General features: G+C 48.3%; 1 protein-coding gene across 4 annotated transcripts in view; it reads left to right on the top strand.

The window, feature by feature from the left end:
- Nucleotides 1-13,219, top strand: part of LOC117897560 (neural cell adhesion molecule 1) — a 64,574-nt gene that overhangs the window by 39,394 nt on the left and 11,961 nt on the right. For all 4 annotated transcript variants that reach the window (XM_034806494.1, XM_034806493.1, XM_034806495.1 and 1 more), the window contains exons 4-14: nt 1,050-1,264; nt 1,354-1,464; nt 1,653-1,865; nt 1,934-2,103; nt 3,300-3,435; nt 4,837-4,973; nt 6,923-7,061; nt 8,785-8,933; nt 9,849-9,999; nt 10,649-10,878; nt 12,271-12,445. In XM_034806494.1, the coding sequence (XP_034662385.1) occupies nt 1,050-1,264; nt 1,354-1,464; nt 1,653-1,865; nt 1,934-2,103; nt 3,300-3,435; nt 4,837-4,973; nt 6,923-7,061; nt 8,785-8,933; nt 9,849-9,999; nt 10,649-10,878; nt 12,271-12,445 (1,826 nt within the window). The remainder of the gene's footprint in view (nt 1-1,049; nt 1,265-1,353; nt 1,465-1,652; nt 1,866-1,933; nt 2,104-3,299; nt 3,436-4,836; nt 4,974-6,922; nt 7,062-8,784; nt 8,934-9,848; nt 10,000-10,648; nt 10,879-12,270; nt 12,446-13,219) is intronic.

The following is a 13,219-nucleotide window of genomic DNA, read 5'->3' as shown; positions in this document are numbered from 1 at the left end:
ATAATCGTCAACATCCCTTTTCTTACACTTTACGTGTGAGTTTTTTCCCTGGCTCTCTCTCTCTCTCTCTCTCTCTGTTGCGCTCCTGCGCGTTTTTGGCTTATTTCCGGCAGCTGCCAGCACCACATGTGTGTGTGTGAGTGTGTTTGTGTGTGTGTGCGTGCGAATGTTTTCGGGGCAAAGGATGCGCCCCGTCATAATCCACTTTGTTATAATAAATGTAAAGCACATCCGATTACAGCTGTCGTTGCTAAAGTGTAGCAAATTTTCACGCATACACGCATCGGCCACGCCCCCAGCTCTCCACTCCCCCCACTCATGGGCGGAGTGGCATACGGATTTTTATAAATTTGCGCTGATAAATTTTCAATATAAATTGTGGCGAGTACGGACGGTGCTGTGTCCTGCATGCCAAGTAGCAAGTGCTGGCAAATGCCTTCGACTTTGCGTGCCACAGCCCCGGGAACACTCATTAGCAGTGGGTGGCACAGGGTGCACTGCACAGGATCTATGTCAGAGCCATGCACGTGAAGCAAAGTGAAGTGACCGGCACTCGATAATCATAAACAGAGTGCAGTGCAGCAGCAGTAGTGGCAGCAGCAGCAGGGCCAACATCAGTGGCCCCTGAAATAAACAGAGTAATTTGCTAAAACAGCAACAAATTACTGCAATTTACGCAAAGCTGCCAAAGTCGCAACGTGGCACGAAGCAGCAGCAAGAGCCAGAGGGTACTGCCAGTAGCGCCCTCAACTGCACACAGACAAACGAACAAACACTCGAGTCGGGAGTCGACTACTGCCAGGATGATGGCTCCTGGCTCCCGGCTCATGGCTCATGGTGTGCAAATTGAGCGTCATTTTTTATGAACGTAAATTATGCCAGAGAGAGAGAAAGCAGCGCCAAATGATGGCTGGGAAGGTGCCGCAACTTATGCTACCCCTGCATATGTTTATTTATGACATCTAATAATCGCTACATGCCCCGCCCTTCCACTTAAACACCCGACTACAAACATATGATTTTGCTCTGCTTTTTGTTTTCGCTCGCAGCCTGGACTCGCGTGGCGGAAATGTGAAATTGGCTCCGCATGCGGCCATAGCTAGCGATCTGGGGCAGCGTCTCTTCTTCAGCATCGGCGATAATCCCAAGGATTCCCGCCTGCAGATAAACGACGTTAAGCCCGAGGATGGTGGCGTCTACCGCTGCCGCATTGATTTCTTCAACTCGCCGACGCGCAACTTCAGGCACAACCTGACCCTAGTGGGTGAGTACCGCCAATGAATTCATGGCACTCTTCGTATGCCAAATTGATTTTCCCCAACTCAACCCACAACCCTTTCCCATCATTTGCAGTGCCGCCCGAGGAGCCGCGCATCTTCGATGCTCAGGGCAAGGAGATAACACAGCTGGCGGGGCCTTTCCGCGAGGGCTACGAGCTCTTTCTCTGCTGCCAAGTGAGGGGAGGTAAGTACACGCCTGCAGCTGACGCACTGCGCTTTGTGTGTGTGGTTTGACCCACTTAACCTGCTCAGCAAGCAGTGTGCATTATTTGCTTTCCACCAAAGACAGGCCCAACAGCAGCTGATTGCCAGCAGCCCGAATTTGCGAGTGTCACTCATAACCATGTACTCATGTGTGTCTTTTCTTTGCAGGTCGTCCTCCGCCCAAGGTTACCTGGTGGCGCGACGACACTGAGCTAATCGGCACCAGCCACACCTCCGTGGAGGAGGGTGCCACCGTGATGGTTAATCAGCTGCTGATTGGCACCACCACCCGCGACTTTTACGGCGCACGCATCGAGTGTCGTGCCCAAGGCACACGACTGGTGGATCCCGTCCGCAAGGATGTCACCGTGCAGGTTCACTGTGAGTCTACAACCCCTTTGGGAAATGGAAGCATGAAATATGTATAATATTTATCCCCCTTCCCCTAGTGAAACCCGTTCGCGTGAAGATCGTCACACCCAATGATCTGCTCACTGCCGGCCATCCTATGCCCATTCGCTGCGAATCCTGGGGCTCGTATCCGGCGGCCAAGATTGCCTGGCTGCTGGACGGCGAGCCCATACGAAATGCCGAGGTTACGGTGCACAGCGACAAGGAGGTAAGTACAGCCGCATGGTGTGTTTGCCACATGCCACATGCCAGTGCCAGTGTCCCAGTCTTAGTGCTTGCTAAATTGGCCCAAATTATCTGGCAATATTGGGAGTAGGGTAAAAGAAAGTTTGCAACTTTGCAGCGTTTGACATTTGATAGTTGGCCGCAGTGCTGCAAACACTTACACTTCCACACACAGCAGAGAGAATCTCAAGTAACTTGTGGGGCAAGTGCGCTTAATAGCATCAGTGGCAGCGCCGGCAGCAGCAACAACAAGAGCCACACAGGCGACCACTGGGTGACCCTAAAAGCAAGGGCAAACTTTTGCAGCAGCCGCAGAGAGACACACAAAGAGGGAGAGAGGGAGGGGGAGAGGGAGAAGTTGGCTGGCTTCTTTGATGAACTGCACTGAACAGAAAGTTGGCTCCAAGCTGCACAAATTTGCACTCCACGAACGGACATTGACTCCGACTAATGTGCGAATTTTTACATGAAATTTATGTGCAAATACCCAAACTATTTGTTTCGAGGATGGGCCCAATTTTTAGCAGTTCTGGTACGCATTTATCAGTTCTGCATGCAACACGAGTCTCAGTTTGTGGCAGCCATTAGTGCGCCACTGCCACAGCCTTTTTCGGACTTCTAATTATGCCATGTAAATGGATATAGACACATCGAAGCTGTAGCTTTTGGGTTGGGGCTGGCAAACGTCGCCAAACATTAGTCAACTCGTGCATAACCGATTCCTGGTGGTGCCACACACAGAGCCGGAGACCACCACTACTCGTTATACTCCAGCTCCATGTCCATGTCCTGCAGTGTCCTGCCCTGTCCCTTCATGTCCTATCTCTGGCTCCAGCTTCGATTGTTGCCAAAACGATGCCTGACTCTGCTCTGCTTCTGCCTCTCTGCTGTCGTAACTTAATACCTCGTTGGGGTTCATGGGCTGCCACTGCCACTGCCCTGCTGCTGATGCACAAGGAGCGACTCTCTCTCGGCTTAGCTCCAAACTGGACTCATTATTTTTGAAAGCCGAGTACTGGAATGCAAGTGGATCCACAGAATCCAAAGATAACGAAACGAAGCTCCTCCCAGGACACACAAGCATTTAAAGGACCCATTTTTGGGGGACAATTTTTATCTTTAATTTGGAGTCATTTTCAGTCAATAATATTTGCATTTTCCTATTCCATTTTGTTGCAGGATGGCAACATCACGACCAGCATTCTGACACTGAAGGTAACGTCGGAGAATGACAACGCCGAGCTGACGTGTCGCGCCACGAATCCTTGGTTCTCCGGTGGCGCCATCGAGGACAAGCGTATCATACGTGTGGCATGTAAGTAGACTGCACCACATATGCATATAGATTTGATGTGCTTCCTGTGCACCGACAGGTGAGCTTGTAGGTGGTGGAGCTGCCTGCCTTGCCCACCTTCAATTATGTCCACAAAGCAGGCACAGAAGGAGTCGAGAGTCTGCTTTGTAACAGCACCTGACTGTGGGCTCGGGCTCTGACTTGGGACGGACTTTGAGGCCATGGCCAGGGCAGGGCCAACGATCAGCTTTGGTGTATCCTTTACACAAACGGCCCAAGGCTCAGTCAGGCTCTCTCCCTCTGCCGCTCCCTGTGTCTGTGTGAAAGCACTCTCCTTGGAGGAAAGTCCAATTAGAAGCATATTAGGGCCAGAGCCAACATAATTTTATTAGGGGAAAAGGAGCCAGAGCTCGAGCTGGAGCTGGAGCTGAGGCCAAGCCGCTTCGGGGCCATGTCCCATCCACCTGTTGGTGGCCCAATGCCATGCCATGCCATGCCATGCCATCATCTTTCCCGCTAAGCTGCTTATAAAATGCAGTCGAGTCCTGCTCCTGACGTCCTGACGGCGACGTCTTCGACTTGCCTTGATTAAATTTTCACTGTTATGTTTCTATTGCTCATTTTTTGTTGCCTGGCCTCCATAATATTTGCAACATCCGCTTCCGGCTTCCGTTTTACATTATTCCAAGCTTCTCTGCTGCTGCCTCTGCCTCTGCTGCTCCTTTTACCATGTAGAGAGTGAGCATGGTGACTGCTCTCTCTCTCTCTCTTCGTATTACCTGCACTCAAATCAGGCCGGAACCGACCTCGTCATCTACAGCCGACTTCATTTGGGTTTTCATTTTGTGCGGCTTTTTAATAATTCACCATAAAAGTCAGCAATTTTTTTGTACATCTTCCTCTGCCCACACCCCATTGCCATTGACATTTGCTCCCCAAAAACTTAAGACGAGGGAATGGTAGCCATAGTTTTGTCCATCCCCCAGTCTACTCATTCCTCTGTCCATAGGGACTGCTTGGGGCCAAGTGGCGCCGACAGTCTCCGACGCGTATTAGATTTTTACAACCGTAACTAATAGTCCCATTTGGCGTGTGGTCAAGAGGCCGTGTAGCGGCGGCAGTGGGATGAGGCCCAAAGGATGTACAAAAGGCGAGTCGAGGCTCCACCCTGCTTACCAGCTGGAGTTAAGTACATTACGCAATGCTGTCTGGATCGGACATAACTGAGATTGAGGGAGGGCAATGGGCAATAGGCAAGGGCTCGGGCTCCGGCTCTGGCTTGGGCGACTGACTGTGTACCGAGTTCACCTTATGAGCCATTGCCGTTTATTATTTTGACTTTTATTCAGCAATTTGTAGCGCTCATTAAGTTGGATGCCCGCACTTACTTATCCACTGCCCCACTCTCATTTCTCTTTACAGATCCACCCACTGTGTCGGTGCACTTGGCCAACGAGGATCCCAGTCGTGTGGTGACGCGCGCCGAGGGCCAGAATGTCACGTTCAAATGCCGTGCGGATGCCAGGCCTCCGGTTACCAGCTACTCCTGGTTCAAGAATGTAAGTACTGCGATGTGGTTCTGCGAATCTGTGCCCCATCTCTCCCCCTGCCACCATCTAACGACCAACAGCTGACGTGTATCAGCAGACACTTTTCTTTTCTTTTTCTTTTTTTTTGGGTAAATTTTATTATCAATTTTCGGTGCCGTGCCGGCCCCGAGGCATCCTCATTCCTGTGGTATCATAAGCACACACTTTTGCGGTTTAATTTCATCTGCCAAGACCGCTGCCACATCGAGCTTTAAGACCTGCCACGAATCACTCGTGGGGTGCGAGTCGAATGTTGAACTCATTTTTCAAATGTCTTATAATTGGCTCATGATGTCCATTGAAGTCCATTCGTGTCGCAAATTATTTAACTATTAATCATGCGACAAATAAACCGAAAGAGATTGAGATTGCCACAATCGTTCAGACTCTCCCACCCGCTTGCTCAGACGGAAGCGGACAAGGGACATTGGACATTGCATGTCGGTTCCTTTGTTGGTTTGGCTTTGACTTTTGTCTTGGGTTTTTATTATTAAACCGCATGATTCTGACATCCTTTGACAGTTTTGTCCACATGGTCACATCATCATTTTTCATAACTAGCAAAAACCATAAAACCCAAGCTCATATTTCGTCTTTCCTCGCTTTCATTTTTACTTTTGCTTTTTCTTTTTTCCTTTTTCATTTTTCTTTTCTTATGTGGCTGCCACCCACGTTCTCTTGTGGGGCATTTAACAAATTGCCAAAATCGTTTTGGCAGTGGACGGCCACAAGAAAAAACTTCTCTTCTCTTTTGCAAAATTTAAGGACAGTTTGATTTTTGATTTTCATCTTTTTTTCCTTTTTCCTGCTTGGCATTAATAGGCAGAAAGAATTATATGAAAAACGAAGCGCCAAATGTGCACAAAAAAAGTTGTGCGAAACTTTGTCACTTCTGCGAGGAGTTCTTTGACGACAGTTGAATTCTCCATATAGATTTTTCTTATCAGCTTCGGTGCTTAAACTTTTCACTTGGTCATCGTTAAAGTTTGCTCAGCTGCACAAAGTGGTCTTAAAATTAATAATAAAAAAAGAGTAGGGAATGCCATAAAGAAATTAAATAACACGACACACTGAGCTTTGTTACGCGACAAAATGGTTCGTTGGACGAGGGCCAATGGCAATGCAATTACGGAACTCCATCAGGCAGCCTTTAATGAATTTTGCAAATAATCAAATGATGCAACATGGCCAATTTGTGGCGTATCCATAACGCGACATGCAACAGGACGTGCCACACTCGATGCTGCTGTCAGAGAGGTTGTTGCATGTTGCATGCTGCATCCTACTTAAGCCATTTAAATTGCATTATTATTATGAATTAATTAAATTCGTGTGCAAATGTCAACCGGCATTCTGCAACTAAATATTTAATCGAATTATTTCGAGAGCCGAGCAGCGTTAATGGAGGGAGTTGAATTTTGCATCCGCCAGGAATCAATGGAATCACATCACTTGTCGGCATCAATTTCCATTAAAATGCTTTACAAACTCGTGTCCGGTCGCGCCGAATGCCAAATGACAAATGCCGAAAACACACACCAACACACGCACAGCATTAATTTGATTTAATAAATTCATTTAAACCCTGCGAGCCCACTAAGTGACCGCATTAGGCCAGGCCAGGCCAGGCCAGGCCAACCGCGGCTGTTGTCCCACTGGACACAAGAGAGAGCTTAGCAATCGGGCTCCATTGTGGTTGGCCATTTTAGTGTTGCAAGTGTCACAGTGCGTATGTGTGGGTGTGTGGTTGGCGGACAATGCAGCTGAAATACCGCAATTTGTGGCAACAGAAAAGCATTTCTTTTCAAGGCATTCTATGGCATGGATTAATATGGATTTGCATGCAAACTCACAATGCAAACTCATAATGATATTCTTGTTCACAACTCTCTTTCTCTTTCTATCTCTTTCTTTTGCAGGGCATGCGTATGTCGGGCGAGAGCACGGACATAATGCACTTGACGCAGCTGGAGCGGGAGAGTGCGGGTGCATATGCGTGTGGGGCGACCAACACGGAGGGCGAGACGCGCAGCTCCAGCCTGACGCTGAGATTGCAATGTAAGTACAGCACTTCTTCAGATACGAAACACACACACAGAGAGAGAGAGAGAGAGAGAGAGATATCCATCCAATAAGATGGAAAAGCAACATGATGAAATAACATGGCGCAGGCCGGAAGCGGAAGTTGCACAGAATAAAATCAACTTGCAGCCAGAGCGCAAATAAAAAGTTACCCAACTTTCGCAGCACAGCAGCACAGAATGGGGAAATTGCTTAGAAATGATGCATGACCAACTCCATTTGTTTATCTGTTACTGTCCGTATCTCTGTCTCTGTCTCTCTCTATGTACCGTTGCGCTGTTTACAATTGTTGAAATTTTTGTGCTGCTGCTGCTGCTGCTGCTGCCGCTGGCCTAAAAGCAACCGCCATTGATTTACTGACTAAAAGTTTTGACTATAAATCCAGCACGCAATTTTTACTCGGCCAACTTTTTCATAAACTCCTTGCCTCGGGGGAGCATAGCCTTTGGCTATTTGCTGCTGTGATTAATGTGGATATCATAAACCCTCGGTACAAGCGATTTGCTTGCATAAATCCAGAGAAACCTTTACCATCGATGCACGAGTAGGTTCATTCAGCTTACACAATGTGAGCCTTAAACACCAAGAACCTGAACATGAAATCGCACAAAAAAGAACCCGAGAACGTCTTGTTCCGCCCATCTCTTTGTGGGGTTCATTCATTCATTCATCGAAGGGAAGACTGTAAGGAGTTTTGCGTAGCCTTTGTTGCCTTTCCTGTCCCAACGTGGGCTTCAGCATTCATTGTGTTGTCAACTTACAGCAATAACAGCAACAAAAAAGATAGTGCCCCACAGAACCGACAAACTGAAATGCATTTCCACCCACTCCATAAGCTATACGACAGTTTAAGTAGTTTATATTTGAAATTATGAAAGTTTCAAGTTTCCGTCGCTTCCAGAGAAACCAAAAGATGGAGAGAGGGAGGGAGCGAGAGAGTCTTTGCATTGAGTTTTTGGCTTAATGTAACTTTTCTCCACATTTGCACACACACAAGCAACAAGTACACACACACACACACACCCTGAGTGGAGATACGGACAGGGGACTTAGACACTGACAGATGGCTTAAGTATTCGACGCTGAAATGCAGTTGACTTGTGATAAAGGAACGTAGTAATAGAGCTTCAAATGCTTATCTGCCACGGCGTGACTTACATTTTAAAAGCGGCTTTCAGCGCCGAGCGAACTGGGAAAATATTCGAGCACACAGACACAAAATGCCTGAGGGCACTGTGTGCCATTGCTGCTGCTGCTGCTGCTTCCGCATATCTGCCCTCATTTCCAGCGAGAAGTGAAAGTAAAAGCAAAGGCAGGAGTATCTCTCTTTGCTCCAATACCACCTGCCTGCTTACCCGCTAAGCAACAACAGCAGCCGGCTCGAACTCCCCACAGCTCGTGAAACGGAAACATGTTAATTACTATGCTCAAGGCTATGTAGCTATGTTGCTGCCTCCCCTCCACTTCCCCCATCGAGGATTCACATTCTCTTCCTTCTTTTTTCATATTTTTGTGTGTATTTTTGCGGCACCCAGCCCCTCCGAGCTGGAGAGACTGTTTGCTCTCCGAGGGGTTGTGGCACAACAAATTTAAAATGGAAACTTTTTGCCTGCCTAACAACTCGAGAGTGAAGCTTACATACATACATTTTCTCGTTTATTTATGATGTTTCTCTCTCTCTCTCTCTCTCACTTTGCAGTCTCTCCACGCTGTAAGCCTGGCACTGAGCAAACATCCATTGGAGCCATCAACATGCACTCGATACAGGTCAAATGCGAGGTGGATGCCGATCCACCGGACTCCGTTCGATTCAGCTGGACATACAACAACACCCGCAACGTGTCCCCGGTAAGTCTCTCCACAAGGGCAGAAGGTAACCCAGTCTCGAACAGAAGTTATTGTGCCTGTAATTATGCCTGGAAACGTGCTGTAAGTCGAGTACTCGGACCCTGGTTGTCGCAATTACCGCCAGGGACTAGTACTGAAGCAGGAACCAAGTTCGAAGTCGGTCCACAACCCCAAGTATTAGCAAAACTTGTGCTAAATACTCGTACTCGAGGGTTTGTCTGGGATTTTCGTTCGACATTTTCTCGTTCATTCATTCGTTCGTTCGTTCGTTCGTTGCCTGCCAAGGACCAAGCGGGAATCGGAATCGTGCACTGTACGTGACTGAATTAAAATTTAATCAAAATGTATAAATTTGTGCAGTCCCAAGCGGGGGACACCCAGCACACAGACACAGCACACCTCTCTCTCCCTCGTTCGAGTACGAGTACATTTAAAATGCAAACCGTTTAGGTGTAAAGCACAAGGACCGAATGCAGGGACTGCATGGTTGGCAGGAAGGCAAATAGATAGGAATACGAGAGGTGGCGGGAGACCCAATCTGAATTGCTGACCAAACGAACCGAAAGACATGCATATGCGACTGGGACAGCTGTGCCCAATAAATAAAGTAATTCATTTAGCCGCAAAAGTTATTTGAAAATCTGCACGAAAATCCATGGAGCCACAGGATGACTTATCCAGTCTCCAACTCGTTCCGTTTGCTTAGCAATAAAAACTTATTTGCCTTCAAATATTTATGCTCGCCTGCCTCCGTGCGCTTTTGGCTTCGAGAACTGCAGCCGATTCCGCCTACGTCTGCACAAAGGTCCTCTAGCTCCCTCCCACCCATGAGAATGAAAGCGAAGACGAGTCGGAGAGCACTCTAATCCTTTGGCTTTGGTGCCTTTGCTCTTCTCTTCCCTTCTCCCCTTGCAGGTGCTCAACTCGAGGATACAATCGAATGGACTGGCCAGCACGGTGACGTATCTGCCGCAAACCGACTCCGAGTTAATAACGCTTGCCTGCTGGGCCAGCAATGCGGTGGGACGCCAGACGACGCCCTGTCTGGTGCACATTCTCCCTGCAAGTAAGTAGAGGAAGTTGTTGCCAGAAGATGCCGCCCGGCATTTACCTCCATCTTCACCGCAATTTAAACAAGACGCCAGCCACCAGCCACCAGCAAGACTCCTCTGTATATGTAGGTGTTGGCCTGCCGGTGTCGGTATCCGTGTCTGTGTCCGTGTCCGTGTCGGTCTGAGTCTATCTCTTATGCACACATAAGGATCTACTTACATAATTGGCGAGTGTATGTGCCGAGTGGTGGGTAGGGGTGCCACTGCCCCCCAGCTGGTGCTCTGACATGGCCAAAATGTTGCCAAATAATCGTCGGGCTGGCGGACTCCCTGCTATTATGGGGGAGTAGTAGTAGTAGCAGATACCACGATTATGCCAAGACTATATACCGAATCTGGCTGTTATTAATGCAAACTGAGGGCGTGGCACTGCATCGGTAACTGCCGCCTGTGCGCGTACTATTTGCAGCCAAAGTGGCGTTTAAAGCCACCAAAAGCAACAGCAAAAGCAAAAGCAAAATTGTGGGAGCTGCTCTTAAATGCAATTACGGGTCTGCGGGCCCATTAAGCCACGGCTTCACCATGACTATGACTAACTGCTATCTATGCTGTCTCTCGCTCTCTCTCTCTCTCTCTCTCTCTCTCTCTCCTCCTCCTCTGTAGATACTCCGGAGGCACCAAAGGCCTGCGAATTGCGCAACGACACCATACTGGAGGTGGTCTGTGTGGCTGGCAGCGACGGCGGACTCTCGCAATACTTCATGCTCGAAGTTGTGGGCGGAGATCTGCTGTACTCCAGCGACTCGGGTGCGACGGGCCCCAACCAGGGACGTGGACAGTTTGCCGAGGCCATTGGCCTGGGCGACAATGAGATATCCACGCTGAACGATCAGGTGAGCCTCCCCAATCGAGTTATCCAAAGTTGATAAGTTCTCTCTCGTAACGAACATAACAGGCATGCAAAACTGCAAAATTGCTCAATTAAATTAAAATTTACTCACAATTCAGCAGACAGCCAGAAGGCAGAACTAGAAAGGAGAACGAGAAACAAGGAGCAAGGAGCACAGCCGAAGAGAGAGCGTTTAAACTAGAGTAGTCCGAGCAATAATTCACTTGAAATCCATATGGTCAATTAGTGTGCATGTCCTTTGACTTTTCTGCTCGAATTATTAATAAATATTTAGGGTCCAGCTTGGACAGGGAGTGGGGCTTTGGCTGCTCAACTCAAGTGTAAAAGGGACAACATAATTAATGACAAGAGTCCCCCATCCAACGCTGCCTCATGTGCAAAGCCAAGCCCCAGATCTGCACTTCCCCCCTGCATGGGCAATACCCTTTGTCCCTTTCTGGTCGAACCAAGCGAGTGCATGCTGAGTTATTAAATTATCTCTGTCACTCGTAAATGAGAATATCATATGAAAATTTCATTTCATTTCGTTTGGTTGCTTTCAACAACTGGAGTCCGGCTCTTGGTCCGTGTCTGAGGGGTTTGACGTGGGGGCTTACTGATGAAGCGCTTGCCGGGGCGAGTTTATTAGCAAAGTAGCCAAGCGCAAAGCTCATCAGGACGATGATCACGATGCTGATGTTGCTGATGATGCTCATGATGATGATGAGAAGTCCCAGCACTCCAACTCTGGACAAAGTATGACCCACGCATTGGTCCGTTGGCTGGCAGCTTTAAAGTTTCATGCTAGATAAAAGGCAAACACACATCAGCATGAACAGACCTAGGGATAAATGTGGCAGAGAGTGGGAGAGCGAGCGAGTGTGGCTGGGTGCGGCAAAAGTGCCGCAAGGACAACATAAATTACTTACGCTTACTTGAGTGGGAATTTGTGCGTAACCAACGGAGCTCACTCGATTGTGTCCCATTACGGCAAACGGATATTCAGTTTAAAATTTCCAGACACTGTCCCATGGACACTGGCTCCTGTTTCGGCTTTTCTGGTTCTGTTTTCTGTTTCGGTCAGCGTATCCTCCCGTGCCGGTACAGTTGTGCCGCTCTCTGCTGTGTTGTGGCTGATTTGCTATTTTTTAGGCATGAATAATTATTTATGCGTTGGGTTCTGCCCCGAAAAGTTAAAAATACATGTCATACTTGGCCGTGCGCGTGCACATGGGGCGCTCCCCAGCTCCAGCTACGAACATCAAGAGAGAGCTTCTAGAGTCCATATGGCGGGTGAATTATATATGCTCCCGTTGTCATACATATCCCAAATAGAAGTCTACATACATACATATGTCTGTATCTGTGCGAGTAAATGTGTTGTATCTCATTTCAGGCGACATCTGCACCCATCTTTCGCATGCAGGAGAACAGTCCACAGTTTCGTTTGAATAATTTAGAGCCGGGACGTGAATATCAATTTTTAGTTTACGCCGTCAACGCCAAAGGACGAAGCGAACCGCCGGTGGTGATTGAGCGCGTACGCGTGGCCGCACAACTGGGACCATATGGTGAGTATACCCCAAAAACAAATACCCAAAAAAACTCAAACAAGAAACGGCACGAGACAACTGAGCAGGAAAAAAGAGGGAGCCACTCGTACTAATCACATAAATAGTGAAAGAAATGTGCACCCGGTTACAAGTTTTGTGGGTCACTTTTTTTGCTCTGGGCCAATAAAATTGCCTGAGAAGGGAAAGCGAGCTGGGAGACTACGAGTTTCTGGGTCTCAGCCTTAACCAGCTGAGGACGGAACTGTCTAATTCAACGCTTGACTGCATTTTCAAATCAACGCAAGTTCGGGGAAATCGTCTTCAATCAGCCGCCGCGAAAACTTCGCACATGGCTACCCAGACACACACACACACAGGCAGAGTAAGAGTAAACCTGGAGGAGCATCTCCTGGATGCCAGAAGTCCTTCTGCCCGTCCTGGCTGGCTGTCAGCCAGGCTGCCTAAAGGATGGGCCGCCCTTTTCTAATCCACTGACTGAGTTATGCAGTGGAGCGTAAAGCATTTCAGCATTTTCCATCAATTCGTTGAGTGGGGCACACGCATATTACGTATACGCAGGGGCGTGCCGCAACAGCCTCTTCATTTTGCTCCAGCCTAACGACATAATGTGACTCGACTCGACTCGCTCTCTGTGTCTCTGTGTGCACACACTCACATGTGTGTGCGAACGTGTGTCAGTGTGTCTCTGTGTGTGTAAGTGAGAGCGAAAAAGCGTAAGCGGAATTGCTTCAATTTTCGTTTTGCTTAACGGCCACCATAGACACTTTTCTT

Source organism: Drosophila subobscura, chromosome O (genome assembly GCF_008121235.1).
Source record: "Drosophila subobscura isolate 14011-0131.10 chromosome O, UCBerk_Dsub_1.0, whole genome shotgun sequence".
Taxonomy (NCBI): domain Eukaryota; kingdom Metazoa; phylum Arthropoda; class Insecta; order Diptera; family Drosophilidae; genus Drosophila; species Drosophila subobscura.
Note: the sequence above shows the minus strand (reverse complement) of the source record. Positions and strands in the feature narration are given on the sequence as shown.